The 15523-nt window shown below is 38.7% G+C and overlaps 1 protein-coding gene across 2 annotated transcripts in view; it reads left to right on the top strand.

The window, feature by feature from the left end:
* Nucleotides 1-2030: 2030 nt before the first annotated feature.
* LOC100954230 (mediator of RNA polymerase II transcription subunit 23) overlaps nucleotides 2031-15523 on the top strand; it is a 48428-nt gene continuing 34935 nt past the window's right edge. Inside the window, exons 1-9 of one of the 2 annotated variants that reach the window (XM_012805998.2) lie at nucleotides 2031-2210; nucleotides 2530-2561; nucleotides 2712-2799; nucleotides 6397-6521; nucleotides 7897-8008; nucleotides 10038-10136; nucleotides 11489-11590; nucleotides 12084-12153; nucleotides 13542-13654. In XM_012805998.2, coding sequence (XP_012661452.1) covers nucleotides 2163-2210; nucleotides 2530-2561; nucleotides 2712-2799; nucleotides 6397-6521; nucleotides 7897-8008; nucleotides 10038-10136; nucleotides 11489-11590; nucleotides 12084-12153; nucleotides 13542-13654 — 789 coding nt within the window. In that variant the 5' untranslated portion in view covers nucleotides 2031-2162. The remainder of the gene's footprint in view (nucleotides 2211-2529; nucleotides 2562-2711; nucleotides 2800-6396; nucleotides 6522-7896; nucleotides 8009-10037; nucleotides 10137-11488; nucleotides 11591-12083; nucleotides 12154-13541; nucleotides 13655-15523) is intronic. The other variant, XM_023513518.1, reaches the window with a different exon arrangement.

The raw sequence follows: 15523 nt of genomic DNA, 5'->3' as shown, positions 1-15523 counted from the left end.
ACTATCAGTAGTCATGAGGAAAATGGAAATTAAAGCACTCTGAGATAGACTACACACAAAGACTGCTAGACACAAAAAGACTGACAACACTAAATATGAACCATGGTATAGAACAAGTCAAACTCTCGTATATTAGTAGCGGGAGTGTAAATAGTTAAAAGGAATTTTTTTTTGTGAGCACTGTTTGCCAATCTCTTAAAAAGTTATACACATACTTAACAGATAACCCCAAAACATCCTCGGTCTATACTCAATAGAAAAGAGAACGTGTGTCCACAGGGGAAGGCTTCTTTGAGAATGTTCCTAGCAACTTTTTCCATAATAGTAAAAAACGACATAAATATACACCACCAGGTGAATCCGGAAATAATATGAGTATATTCATACAGTGGAATATTACTCGGCAGTAACACGAATGGATGCATCTCCAATATAACAATGTGTGAAAGAACCTAGACACAAAATGAGAATGTGCAGTGCCTCAAGAACGTAAGCGTCAAGCACAAGCAAAAGTAATTAGTGATTATAATTGAAAAGTTTTTGTCTCTCGGGGGGGGGGGGAAAGAAGGGTTGGCTGCAAAGGGGCACCAGAAACTTTCTGAGGTGACAGAAAAATCTTCTTTTGCCCACCGCAAGGCCTAGATAATTCTTTTCCTTCTATTTATAGTAGAGACAGGCTGGCTTTGAGCTCCTGAGGTCAAGGGATCCTCCTGCCTTTGTCTCCCAGAATGCTAGGATTATAGGTGTGAACCACAGGGACCTGGCAAAAAATTCTAATCTTGACTGAAGTGTTAAGTGTGAATATTTGTCAAAATTCACGGATCCATACGATCGTAAATAAACTATACACCAATACTAATAAGCTTAAGGGGCGGCGACTGTGGCTCAAAGGAGTAAGGTGTCGGCTCCAAACGCCAGAGGTGGTGGGTTCAAACCCAGCCCCGGCCAAAAACTGCAAAAAAAAAAAAAAAAAAAATGAGCATAGGGAAATACATTAAGAAGGTCTAGAAATGAATAGTTTTGTTGTTGTTGTTGCTTTTGAGACAGAGCCTCAAGGTGTCTCCCTGGGTAGAGTGCTGTGGCATCACAGCTCACAACAACCTCCAACTCATGGGCTCAAGCGATTCTCCTGCCTCTGCCTCGCAAGTAGCTGGGACTATAGGCACCCACCAAAACGCCCGGCAATCTTTTGTTGCAGCTATCATTGTTGTTTGGTGGGCCCAGGCTGGATTTGAACCCACCAGCTCAGATATATGTGGCTGGCATCTTAGCTGCTTGAGCCACAGGTGCCAAGCCAAAATGAATAGTTTTTTTTGTTTGGTTGGGTTTTTTTTTTTTTTTTTTTTTTGAGACAAGGTCTTGTTTTGCTGCCCAGGCTGGCCTCAAATTCCTGGGCTCAAGTTGTCCTCCCACCTAGCTGGGTATACAGCCCTGGGTCCCTACATGCAGCAGATAGTCACTTTGATTCACTGAATGAAACATCAGCAAATATAATGTAAAACATCACATATATTTTGTGATGTAAAAAATAGAATTCTCTCCTGACCAAGGCCTATTTCAAAAGCAGGGGCCAATATTAAGTTTAGGAGCATTTGCTGAAAATACACTAATTGGAACAACGCAGACAGGAAACATGGAAAGCTGCCAGCTAGCAGATGAAAACTGTCTTGGAACTAAGAACTCCATAAAGATAATTCACAAAAGATAACCTGGTAAATACACATCAGGTCAGGATGCAGCCCCTGGTCCCCAGCTTCTCTCCCCTGAGACTGCAAAAGGGTCGGCCCCAAGCACGGGGCAACGCCCACTCGAGCCGGCAGGTGGCGCCTGCAGTCGACGCCGCCGACGCCGAGTGACTTGGGCTCGCGGCTCCGCTGGGGGGCGCTGTCGTGCGGCTTGCGGGCCGCCCTTCACCAGCAGAACCATCTGGCCGGGCTCCTGTTTTCTGAGGGGTTCCTAAAAGGCGCGCACTCGGCGCTTCCCCGCTTCCGCACCGGCTGCGGTTGCCGGCGGGGCTCTGGAGGGAACCCGCCCCCGACGGCGGCGGGGGTGGGAAGCGACTCCGCTGAGCCGCGGTCACTTTTGGAGGTCCCCACCCCTCAGTCCCTTTATTCCCGAAGCCGGGCCCGGGCCGCGCCGGGCGCCCGGGGAAGGCGGGGGCCATGGTTCCGATGGAGACGCAGCTGCAGAGCATTTTTGAGGAGGTGGTGGTGAGTGCAGCCGCCGGCGATCCGGACCGGGGCTCGGGGAGGGCAGACTCGGGGGCAGCGGGCAGGGAGAGTGGGGGGTGTCCTCCTCTCACGCCTCCCCTTTGCTCCGATGCCGACTGTGTGCGGGGCTTCAGAGATTCTCAAAGGGCTGTCAGGTTCGGTGTAGCCTTTGAATCCTCCGCGCCCTTTGTGACAGGCCAGGCAGGTATTGTTCGTTTCAGCGCTGGTTAAGATGTCCTGTCCTATGTTACATTGTAGTATTTCGCTAAGGGAGGCTTCTTGTTAAAATTCACTTTGTTTACGTTTTTACTTTTTACAGAAGACGGAAATTATAGAAGAGGCTTTCCCCGGGTGAGTGTATGCACGGCAGATGTGTTTTTATGCAGTTGTGTCTTTGTAAGATTTAATTTAGGTTCCTCCTGGAGGGTTATAAAATCCACTATTCTGGTTATGTTCACCTTTTAAAAACTAGTAGCAAATAATGCAATTTTTGTTTTTTAGCATGTTTATGGATACCCCCGAAGATGAAAAAACAAAACTAATTAGCTGTTTGGCGGCCTTCAGACAGTTTTGGGGTGGTCTTTCTCAGGTGAGCATTACAGTTTTAATTTTTGATGTCTTCTTTTTTACATTTACTTGATGTTGCTCTTAAGATATTTCTGGAAAGGGAGAATTAAAATTGGCACCATTTATTATACTGGCTTCCATTTATCTTAATTTCTTTTTTTTTTCATTTATCTTAATTTCTATGCTTCAGCAGAGAACCTGTGTTTAGAAGTCAAGTTGATGACTATGCAGTGTAGCATGTTTTTAAAAATCTCCCCCATGTTAAATTATGTAAGACAATTTTTATCTTATTCTGATTTGTTCGGTACACTTGAAAACCATTCCATTGGCCAGGTATGGTGGCTCACACCTTCAATCCTAGTACTTGAGGGAGACTGATGCCAGAGTATTGCTTGGGGCCTGGAGTTGGAGACCAGCCTGACCAAGAGAGAGACCCTGTCTCTATGAAAAAATAGAATAATTACTAGAGTGTGGTGGTAGGTGCCTGTGGTCTCAGTTACTTGTGATGCTGAGGCAGGAGAATCCTTTGATCCTAGGAATTTGAATTTGTAATGGGCTACAATGAGACTACTACATGCCATCGTGGGTGACAGAACAAGAGCCTGTCTCAAATACATAAATAAAATAAATAAAATTTTTTTAGAAACCAAAATAACAGTTGTAGTTGAGTTTTACTTGGATAAGAATTTTTTCATTCTTTTTGTTCTCTTTACTAAATAAACTACAGCAGCATTGATAGAAAGGTATAGTGATGGAGTTGCTATACTAAAGATACAAAAATACTAAAATAGAAATACAAAAAGTAATAAACATACAAAGATACTATGATACACATGGGGAAAAAACCACAAAACTTAGTAACAAAGGACAGACACATTTTATCAGAAAACACTTCCATGAAAAAGACAAAATGTATGCTCCCTGAAGATCTGTTATTCCAGGAGTGCATCATGTTCTCATGGGGCCCTGTAGGTAAGAACTGTGTCTGCATGTCAGCCACTGGTGGTAAGATTTGCCACTTAGACATGGGTCATATACTGCCAGTATGTTCATATTTTACAATTTCGTTTTAATCATTTTCTAATAGACAATGCGTTCATACTGGTCACAGTGTATAGGTACAAAAGGGTGGATCCAGTGGCTAGTCTCCCTCACATCTCTTAGCTGTTCTTTTTCTTGTCTAATGTCAGTATCCCCAGTTTATGTTTTCTTCTAAAAGTATTTTATGCATATAGGATCATTTCATAAAATGGTCAGATACCATGTGCACTGTTCCTTAATTACCACCTTGCCTGTCTCCCCTAAAAATAAATGTTTAAGGTAATTCCGTATCAGGCCATTAGAGTTTCATTTTCATCTTTCTTTTTTTTTCTATAGAGTCATAATATTCTATTTCTTGGCTGTACTTCATTGATTTAACCCATCCTCAACTGACTGACTTGAGGTTTCTGTTTAACTTTTTTACTTTCAACAATGCTGTAATATTTACTATTATGCAAAGGACATAGGGTAAATTTCTGAGAGTAGTATTGCTGAGTCAAAGGGTGTGCCTATTTATTTTTATACAACTTGCTATTAAGTGTAATGCCAGTTTACACTCCTACCAGCAGTGTATGAGATTGTCTGTTTCCTCTAGCTTCACCATAGAGTGTTAATAAACTTTATAATTTTTGCTAATCAAAAACATGGGAAAATTACTTTCGTTATAGTTTTATTTTCTCTCAGTGATGTTGAACATGTTTGCAACTTATTTTGATTTTTTCTTTTTTAATCCATTAAACATTTTATGAGTTAAGGTGTGTCTTTTGTCTGTGAGACGTTTATATTCCAGTAGGGGAGCCAGGAAGAAAATAGGTATTGTCACAGCCCACCACTGCCACCACTTGTCAGGGCCCAGGACTGGCCAGGTTTCAGGCTGGCTTAACTAGGTTCCAGACTTGGACTGCTAAGCTACCTTGCTCAGGAACAATTTCTCTTAGATGCCTGAGGGCTTTACTTTAGCTGAGGGGTAGGAGGAGACAGACAGTCTTTGAGAGAGTAAAGCAGTCTTTAAGATGGATCTTAGTCTTTAGAGCTAAGACTAAGACTAGATAGAGCTTGGTAATCTTCATCAGAAAGACGCCATGCTGGCATTCTGCTGGCAGGAGAGGACATAGAGTCAGAGTAAGCGGGTACATGACAGAATGCACATACTCCTGACTGCCTTCTCCTCCAGCCGGATATAAGGCTGATCTCATGCCTCTCAACACAACAGGTATAGAGACTGCCAATTCACCAATGTTCTCATCTCGCAAGCTCTCATGCTTGTTAGGAGAGCTAAATCCCTTTCCATGCCCCTTTTCACCAAGGTGTTCCATTATTGAGCTATTCAGGTATTTTCTTATAACTCTCATTCCTCCTAGCCATAGTCTAGACGGGCTGCTACAGGTATTTCTAAATCATCATTATATGTACTGTGATAAAAGAATACAAGTGTGGGCTGGATGCTCAAACCTGTAATCTTAGCACTCTGGAGGCCAAGGCTGGAAGATTGCTTGAGTTCAGGAATTCAAGACTGGCCTGAGCAAGAGAAAAAAAGAAAGAAAAATTAGCCAGGCATTATGGTGGGCACCTGTTGTCTAACCTACTTGGGAGGCTGAGACAGGAGGATTGCTTGAACCCAAGAGTTTGAGGTTGTTGTGAGGTAGGCTGTCTCCCTAGCACTTCAGTGTGGGAAGTGGAGTGAGACTCAGTCTCAAAAAAAGGGGAAGAACATTGTTGTGCATGAAGGACTGTGGTCATGTAGAGCTTAGGCCTTCATAGGCTCCTCTTGAAAATGCTAGAACACAAATTTGATATAGGAACAAGATTTTAGTATCAGATTTAAAGTTTTTACAAGTCTAGAAATCTGATTTATCATTGGATTCATTATGGGCCTTTGTTTGGTCTCTTGGGGATTAGATTAACTAAATTCTCATGAAGCTGAGGTACTAATTTATAGATTCACTCCCCAGTGACAGGAATATTTACATATTAAGGGCACTATTGACAGAGCCTTACACAAACTGTGTTAAGAGTTTGTTATTGAGCTCAGCACCTGTGGCTCAACCAGCTAAGGTGCCAGCCACATACACCTGAGCTGGCGGGTTCGAATCCTGGACCCGCCAAACAACTGACGGTTGCAACCAAAAAATAGCCAGGCGTTGTGGCGGGCGCCTGTGGTCCCAGCTACTTGGGAGACGGAGGCAGGAGACTTGCTTGAGCCCAGGAGTTGGAGGTTGCTGTGAGCTGTGATGCCACGGCACTCTACCCAGGGGGACAGCTTGAGGCTCTGTCTTAAAAAAAAAAAAAAGAGTTTGTTATATTAGCATGAATATGCTAATAAAATCTTACCACTTTTGGAAGTCCTGTGTAATAAAAATGGTAGAGTTTAATCTATGTAATTATAAGATTTTAAGCTTAAAGAACATATAATACGTCTGTAGTTTAAAAATCTTTTTTAAAACTTATTTTCATTCACAGTTGTTCATAGTAACATATTTCATGTATAGTCTTAATATACTTTGAGGTGTATTATTAGCTATCTTTTATTAATAATTGATAATCTTTGACCTACAATAAACATTTTCTCATTTTCTAGGAATCTCATGAACAATGTATACAATGGATTGTTAAATTTATTCATGGCCAGCATAGCCCTAAAAGAATCTCTTTTCTTTATGACTGCTTAGCAATGGCAGTTGAGACCGGTCTTCTTCCACCCAGGTATGTTTAATGGTGGGTATGAGTGATTCAAAGAATTGTCGGGGCAGCACCTGTGGCTCAGTGAGTAGGGCGCCGGCCCTATATACCGAGCATGGTGGGCACCTGTAGTCCCAGCTGCTTGGGAGGCTAAGGCAGGAGAATCACCTAAGCCCCAAGAGCTGGAGGTTGCTGTGAGCTGTGACACCACCGGCGCTCTACCGAGGGCAACAAAATAAGACCCTGTCTCTTAAAGAAAAGAATTGTCTTTTCTATAAATGTTTGGAAATTGGTTGAGGTTGTTGTGAAATGATAAAGAAATAAAGAAGAAAGTGAGGTTTGTTAAAGGAATCTTTCAAGATACCTCAGGCTTTAGTTTCTAGGGTGCAGTATTCTTTGAATTGCTGATAGGCTCAAAAGCAGGCAGCCTTTGCCTTTCTGCCCATGGGCTGAGATCACTCATTTTAGTGATTAGTTTATTCTGGTTTATTTTTTCTGCACAATGAATTACCTCATCACTTCATGGTTTAAAAGAATAATAATGATTTTTTAAATTATTATTTGTGCTTATGGTGCTTGACTAGGCTTAAGAAGCAGGTTTTTGTGAGTCTCTCACATGATCACAATCCAGGGTGGTGAGGGCAGGAGTCACAGCAAAGGCTTCTCACTCAGGTATCTAGTGGTTGGGTCCATGGTGCCATATAGGACCTCAGCTGGGGCTGTGGGCCAGAACCTATGCATGCCCTCACCTGTGGACTTTTTTACTGTATGGTGGGTGGGGTCCAAGAGCAAGCCTTCAAGAGAGGGCTAGATAAAAGCTGTATCACCTTCCCATTGGAGTCATGCTTCATCCTTTTTGCCATAGTCTTAGGCCCACCCAAATCTAAAAGGAAAAAAGTAGACCCCCCCTCCCCATATGAGGATTGTATCATTGTCAAGTTTCAGAAGAGCATGTGGAATCAAAAATGTTGTTGCTACCATCTTGAGAAAATGCCGTCTCCCATAAGGTGATAGATGGTAAACATTTAAGCAAGGGCTGTTGATACACTTCTATGTAGTGGAATTAAAACATAATATTATTTAGTTGGACCTTGTTTTTTATCCTTCATACAAGTAAAAAATGTAAAATACCATGTATGTTTAGACATGTTTTTAAGTAATACTGCTCTTTTATGAAAAATATTTGCTGTGGTTAATATAATACTGGCAGTACTGGGGTGGCGCCTGTGGCTCAAGGAGTAGGGCGCCAGCCTCATATGCTGGAGGTGGTGGGTTCAAACCCAGCCCCAGCCAAAAACTGCAAAAAAAAAAAAAAAAAATACTGGCAGTACATAGACCATGGCTATTAGAGAACTTGGAAAATTTTGTTTTAACTGGAATGTGCATTTCTTTCTTCTAGGATGGTTTGTGAATCCCTAATAAATTCTGACAGTCTGGAATGGGAAAGAACACAGCTGTGGGCCTTAACATTTAAACTAGTTCGGAAAATAATTGGGGGAGTGGATTACAAGGTATTTTTTTTCTAATTATGAAAAGTGATTGCTTTCAGATATGATTAATTTTTCTGATATAAGATTATATATCTTATTATCAAGTGAAAGAAATGAAGTAGAAGCATTTACAAAAATCTATTTTTTATTGTCTATTTTCTAAAAGAATTTGAAGTTACTCAGTTGTTTCGATGGCTTCTCTATTCATCTCTCAACATTCTTAAAAATCCAGATGGCTAATATATTTTTATGAAGAGTAAGGAAGGCACAAAGCAGAATCTGTGTTTCCATATGCCACAAGTCTTATGATGTCAGGCCCCTCAGATGAAAGAGCATGGAGCAGGGGTGTGTGGAACTGAGGAGAGATGTTGACGTCAGCTGATGACGGGAACAACTTGACCTCCTGAGAATTTGTGTCTTTCCTTAACTAATAATTTCAGCACTCTCCTCTTCGCCAGAAACAATAATATACGTTTTCTCATTGTGTCTCATGATACAGCTCAAGAACTCATGGCTAAAAAAAGCCTTTCTTCTTCTTTAAGCTACTTTTGTTAACATTTGTCAAAGAATTACCAGTACGTGACGCTATCTATGCTTTATGTCTTCATTTTCTCTAATCTGAAGAGATTATTAGTCTGAATCATGACTCTAAGTAGCTTTTTCTGATTATTTTCTCTTTAGTCAGATTTATGTGGTTCTTGCCTTCTCACTTATTGGTGTGGTGCTTTACAATTAATTATTCTCCCAAACATATGTCTGCCTCTTTACAAGTGTGGTCATGTAGTGTACAGTTGATAAATGCATGTTGGATGAAATTTCTTTTATATGTCAGATAATGCAACTGGTGTTAGATATGTGAAGATGATTAATAGAATAGCTTTGGGTATGGTTGAGAGATTATGTGACTGATGAGGTGAATAAAGTTAGATTATACCAAAGGGAGTGAGCAGAAAGTATGTCTGCCAAAAACTTTAATATCATTACCCACATTTTCTTTTTCTTTTCTTTTTTTTTTTTTTTTTTTTTTTTTGAGACAGAGCCTCAAGCTGCCCCCCTGGGTAGAGTGCCATGCCTTCACTGCTCACAGCAAAGTCCAACTCCTGGGCTCGAGCGAGTCTCCTGCCTCAGCCTCCCAAGTAGCTGGGACCACAGGCGCCCGCCACAATTCCTGGCTATTTTTTGGTTGCAGCCATTATTGTTGTTTGGTGGGCCCAGGCTGGATTTGAACCCACCACCTTAGGTATATGTGACTGGCGCTTAGCCACTTGAGCCACAGGCACTGAGCCTACCCACATTTTCAGAGTGCTTTCAAGTCCTATTCCAATACATTTTCATCCATATGTACAAGTTAAGCTTTTTGACCAGAACATAGAAACTCTTCTACTGTTAAAAGAGAAAAAGAAAAAAGTTCAATGCTGATATGAGGATAATTAAGGTCCTAGTACACAGTGAGGAGTGGGGAGAGCTGAGAAAGGGAGGGAGGGGGTGAGGGGACACAGGGTGTGGTACACCTTTTGGGAGTGGGGCACAATTATAAGAGGGTCCTTATCTAACAAAAGCAGTCAGTGTAACCTGGTTCCGTGTACCCTCAATGAATCCCCAACAATAAAAAGAAAAAAAAAGCTTGGCAGAATATATAAGGAACTTTATCCATTCTTATTACAAGACATTCTATATCAGGGGTCCTCAAACTACAGCCCGCAGGCCACATGCGGCCCGCCTAGGACATTTTATCTGGCCCCACTGGGTGTTTTTGCCACTGCTGCCTGTCCTACTTAGCAGCCAACTCGTCCTGGGGTCCCACAGTCCAGCCCTCCAACAGTCTGAAGGACCTGTTTAAAAAAGGACCCCTGTTTAAAAAGTTTGAGGGCCCTTGTTGTATAATTCTATTTGGAATATGACTCTTCTCTTGGGTTACTGTTAAGAACTCTGATTCAGAAAATTTAAAGGTGTGACCCTAGAGGAGTGTATAATAATGAAGGCTTTGGTGGTTTTAGCTATCATAGAAGATACTTCTTAGTTTTAAACTTTGCCTTTTTTCTTCTATCAGGGTGTTCGAGATCTCTTAAAAGTGATTTTGGAGAAAATCTTGACAATTCCTAATACAGTGAGCTCTGCTGTTGTACAGCAGCTTCTGGCAGCAAGAGAGGTAATTTAGACATGTGTGAAATTCATTGATGGTCAACTCAAAAGAGTCTAGTTTTGTTTGCCTTTAAAACTTATGATATTTTGCATATTGTTTAATTTTTTTTTGACAAATCACTTCTGTTTTTAAAGATGCTCTCTCACTATTATCCTATTTCAAAAAGAAATTTTAATTAATGGTTTTGAACTATGTAAACAACATTATAGACATTAAAGTATCTTAAACCATTACGAGACATCAGCCTATGGACTACCTGCTTAGTGACTAATGTGAGAATTGTTACTTTGTTGCACTCCTGTTTAAGCCTACCAATATTTAGCATTTCAAGGTTACTTACTAATCATGAACATTCCATTCCATTGTTTATTACCTTCCTTTCTAGATATTCTTTTCATATAAGTGGATTTCTTCATGCTACACTTTAAATCCAATAAGTTCATGAAATAATACCTCTACTTTTTTAATTGACAAGTAACAATTGTGTGTACATCTGCACATGCACACACATATCCACATTGTGGAGTGGCTAAATCAGGCTATTTAACATATATATTACCCCATATATTTATTTTTTGTGATGACAACATTTAAAATCTGTCGTAACAATTTTCCAGTATGCAGTATATTTTTATTAAACATAGTCACCATAATATATGATACATCTCTTGAACTTATTCCTCCTAACTGAAATTTCATTTCCTTTGACCATACAGTAATGGTCATTCCTCTCTCCCAAACAGTAATTTCTCTACTCTCTCTCTCTATATATATACACACATTTCATATAATGTAATTATATACAAGTAATGTATATGGTTATATATAATGTAATTATATCTATATAAATTTCATATAATGAATTATATATACATTTCATATATACGTTTCTATATATACATTTCATATAATTATATCTCTATATAAATTTCATATAATGAAATTTCTACAGGAAATTACTCCCAAACAGTAATTTCTCTACTCTCTCTCTCTATATATATATTTACATAAATATTGAACTTCATATAATGAAATTTCTACAGGAAATTTCATTTTCTCTCTCCCAAACAGTAATTTCTCTACTCTCTCTCTATATATATACATATATATTTTTTTTTTTAATTTATTTTTTGCAGTTTTTTTGTTGTTGTTTGTTTTTTTGCCGGGGGCTGGGTTTGAACCCACCACCTCAGGTATATGGGGCCAGCGCCCTACTCTTTTGAGTCACAGGCGCCACCCTAATTTCTCTACTTTTCAATGTTGTCTTTTGTTCTTGTTTTTGTTGTTCCTGTTGTTGTATTTAAAAGACTTACAGGTGGGACTCGTTGAGAATCAAGTTGCCTTTTTATTTTTCTTAGGTTATAGCATACATCTTGGAAAGAAATGCCTGCTTACTGCCAGCATATTTTGCAGTCACAGAAATCAGGAAACTATACCCTGAGGGAAAACTTCCACACTGGGTAAATTTTATGCCTCCCAAAATTTTAATAGACATTTAAATTAAAAACAGCTATGTTAATCTTATTTTTTTGTGTGCTTTTTCAAAAGTAGTCACTTTTATCCTTACTTTGTATTTTTTAAATCATAATTTAAATCTTTCATTTCTTTGCTGTCCTATTGAGACAATTTATATGCCATGTAATAAAATGTGCACAGCTTCATCAGATAGCTAAGGCTATGATGATGGGACTGGGCTTAACTACCAGATGAGCTGGTAAACAATTACTTGGAAGAAAACAAAAACCACCTAACCTTTGAGTAATTATCATGTGCCAGGCATCGTTCTAAATCTTTACATGTTTTATCTCATTTTATGTAAATGATTGGTATATTCAGGGCAATCTCAATTTTTATTTAACTAGTTTGATCTTTCTCTGTATCTCCCCCTCACTTCACCCTCCCTGTCTCTCCACTGTGCTCATGTTCTCTCTCTCTCTCTCTCTCTTTTTTTAGTTACTTGGAAACCTGGTATCAGATTTTGTGGATACCTTCAGGCCCACAGCAAGGATAAATTCCATTTGTGGTAGGATTATAATGGAAAATATATCAAATAGTACCTGATGTTTAATGATCTGACTATTGACCAAAGCCAAAGGATGGTCTCTCATACGTGTCTTGGTGGCTTGTTTTTTAGTGATTCTCTAGTGGCTCTCAGCCTTCCTAATGCTTCAATGTATTTGTTAAAAAATAGTCGTGACCCACAGGTTGAGAACTGCTGCTCTAGAAACTTAGTACATGTATAATAAATAGCTTTTCACTTGCATTTAGGTTTTCTGTGTTCTGAGTATAGGAGGGAAGAGCAACTTCCTTTCTTTAGGTCATGTGGAATGATCTAAATGTCAGATAAAACCATTATAGAATGTAGGTTTCCTATTGTGTAGAAAGACCTTTCAATATAGCTAGTAAAACACCATGGAATTGCTGGGCAACTGGAAGTCTCAACATAGACATTTCTGTATGGCCACAGAGCATGAGCATTTCAGGCTCATTTAGCCCATTCACATTTACACTTTTGTTCTTTATTTCATATACTTTGTTTTCCATTTTCTTATGTTTTGTTAGATTCTCTGAACTTTCTTTTAAAAAACACATGTGATTTGACAACTTTTGCAGTGCTCACTGCCCTGAATTATTTCTAGAAATTATGGTGGCCTGAGAACTATTTAGGAATGTTGACTGTTATTTATTCAGTGGTCAAATATTGAGCACTTCCAGTGAGCCAGGTATTATTCTAGACATTAGAAATACAAAAATAAACTAAATAGATACTGGACAGATAATTCTTACATTTCTGTCTTTTGTAATTAAACGGGTATTCATCACATGTAATGAATTATGGAAATAAAGCAGGTTTGAGAAGGATGGTGATGCATTTAATGTAAGACACAGTGAGCTTGACATGCTTGTGGGACATCCAAGTGACAATATTTGTTAGGTAGTTTGATATATAAGCTGATAGTCATATGCTACGTCTAAGGCCTCTAGAGATATCCCACATAAAGTTAATTATGTTGATCCTTGACTAGTGATTTCCAACTTCTCTATAAAGAATCGTATAGTAAATACTCTAAGCTTTGTGAGCTATATGATCTGTTGAAACTACTCACCTCTGTTGTTGTACTGCAAAAGCACCTATGTTCCAGAACAGCAGTATAGAAATAGGTAGCAGGCTGGATTTGTCCTGTAGATTGAAGATTTCTGGCTTCTGTCCTAGACACCTACACAAAATGCAGCATTTTTTGAGTTCAGAAGGCCTGTACATTGATCATCTGAACTAAGTAATCAAAGAAAATTATGAAATTTCTGTCTCATTAAAACAGTTTTTAAACATTTTCAAACCAAAGCCTGGTTTGTACATGCTCATGCTGTGTTTCGCATTTACTTAAAAAGATTTTTCTTAACATATAATAGGCCGCTGCAGTCTTCTGCCAGTTGTAAATAACTCAGGCGCCATTTGTAATTCATGGAAATTGGACCCTGCTACCCTTCGTTTTCCTTTGAAAGGCCTTTTGCCATATGATAAGGTATGTTGCTAAATCTAATGGAACTTTTGGTTCATCTAACGGTCTTCGTTCTTTATTATAATAAGACTTATTATGGTGAATTGCCACTTCATAGACTGAAGAAGTAAATGTTTAACGAAAGGTAATTAATTTATGGTGTATCATGTTATTCCAGTATCCAGATATACCCAATGGTTTGTGCTATTGTGGATGTTTATCCCCCAGCGATCTTAGGCAAAGTATTTGGAGATTGAAAATTTGACGTTTTAAATTGATTTCTTGACTAAGGCCCCACATTTATCAAGTTGTAGAACTCAGTCTGATTCCAGAATCTATGCTATTAACCTTTGTGCTATGAAGTCATTGGTCCTCTCCAAATTTGGAATTACTGTTTATTTTTTCACTTTTAAGAGAATGTTTGAAAACTAGTCTCTGTTCCTCTTTGATTGGATTTTTGAGCAGAAATTTCTTCCTTCTTGTGATGCTTTGGTCTAATTTGACTATATCTGAAGTCACATTTTTGAGTTTAATTCTAAAGGGGTTTGCTTTTTCAAATCACTAAAATTTTAATGTACCCTTTAGGGGACATTACTCCTAAATTTTTACAACAATGAGCAGTCCTGTGGATTGGACTGATATTTCTTTGGGCATAGTTCCTCTTTTTATAACTATAACTATCTTCAGTCAGTTCTTGCTATGGAACCTTCTACATAAAACAGGTATGTTGATTTGATTTAAAATGCCCTAAGGAATTCTTCAAAATTAATACATTGAAGTGAATTCTTATGTACCCGTACACCTTTCCCATTATTTTATTATTAAAATGAAGAAAGGGGCAGAAAACAGAGACATTATGATAGCTAGGGTGAATTCCAAGAGACTACTGCCTGAGAGGACTCAGTTTAAAATAACAAAAAGGTAAGAAATTTAATGCAGTAACTGTTCTTAAGGTTTTTATTTCCAAATTGCACAGTCTTTCAAAGAGTATCTTAAAAATCAGTACATAAAATGATTTTTTTTCTTTTTATCTGTCCATCCTCTAAGGGACTACTGAAACAATAAAACCCAGATAACATTATGCCAGTGGTACTTCAGATAAACTTTTTGTTGACTGTACCAAAATTCTGCATCTTCAAAAACATAGAAGTGAAAATGATGTGCTCTTGAGAACTTAGATGAGCCAGAAACTGGCTAGCATTCACAAAAGAGTTAGAATAAACTAGAATGAAATCTTTCTAAAGTAATATTTTTAATAAGTGTAACTTAATCTTCTAAGTATGCTTGAGCTAAATTCACAAACAAAAGTAAGCACATAACTATTGCCTTTATTTCTCTAAAGATTTGTTATTTAAGAGCCAAAGAGCTGTTTGGGAAACTCAGTAGGCAAATAGGGGATTGATTGGCCTATAATCAAGGCATTTGGACATACTTTCAGGTTGTCATTTGGAAAAATAGCTGCAAATTCTGAAAAAGAATTTTTTATGTATTTAATTTTATTTATATATTTATTAAGAGATAGATTCCTCTCTGTGGCCTCAGGCTAGAGTGCCATGGTATCAGCCTAGCTCACAGCAACCTCAAACCCCTTAATTCAGGTAATTCTCTTGCCTCAGCCTCCTGGATACCTGGGACTACCACAGGACTTAGCTACTTTTTCTGTTTTTTGGTAGAATCAGGGTCTTGATCTTGCTCAGACTGGTCTCCAACTCCTGAGCTCAAGGGATCCTCCCATGTTACCCTCCCAGAGTGCTAGTGGGCACAAGCCACTGTGCCTGGCAAAAAAAGAATTTTTATATGTAGCTTTCTGGTATTTATTAATTATTATAAACTGAATTTGGTTATCAGTAATTGTATACTTATATTCCTAGAAAACACTTCTAGAAAATTGAT

The sequence above is a fragment of the Otolemur garnettii genome, unplaced genomic scaffold (assembly GCF_000181295.1).
Source record: "Otolemur garnettii isolate 467f Iridium unplaced genomic scaffold, OtoGar3 scaffold00002, whole genome shotgun sequence".
Taxonomy (NCBI): Eukaryota; Metazoa; Chordata; class Mammalia; order Primates; family Galagidae; genus Otolemur; species Otolemur garnettii.
The sequence above is the reverse complement of the archived record's forward strand: the minus strand, read 5'-3'. Positions and strand labels throughout refer to the sequence as shown.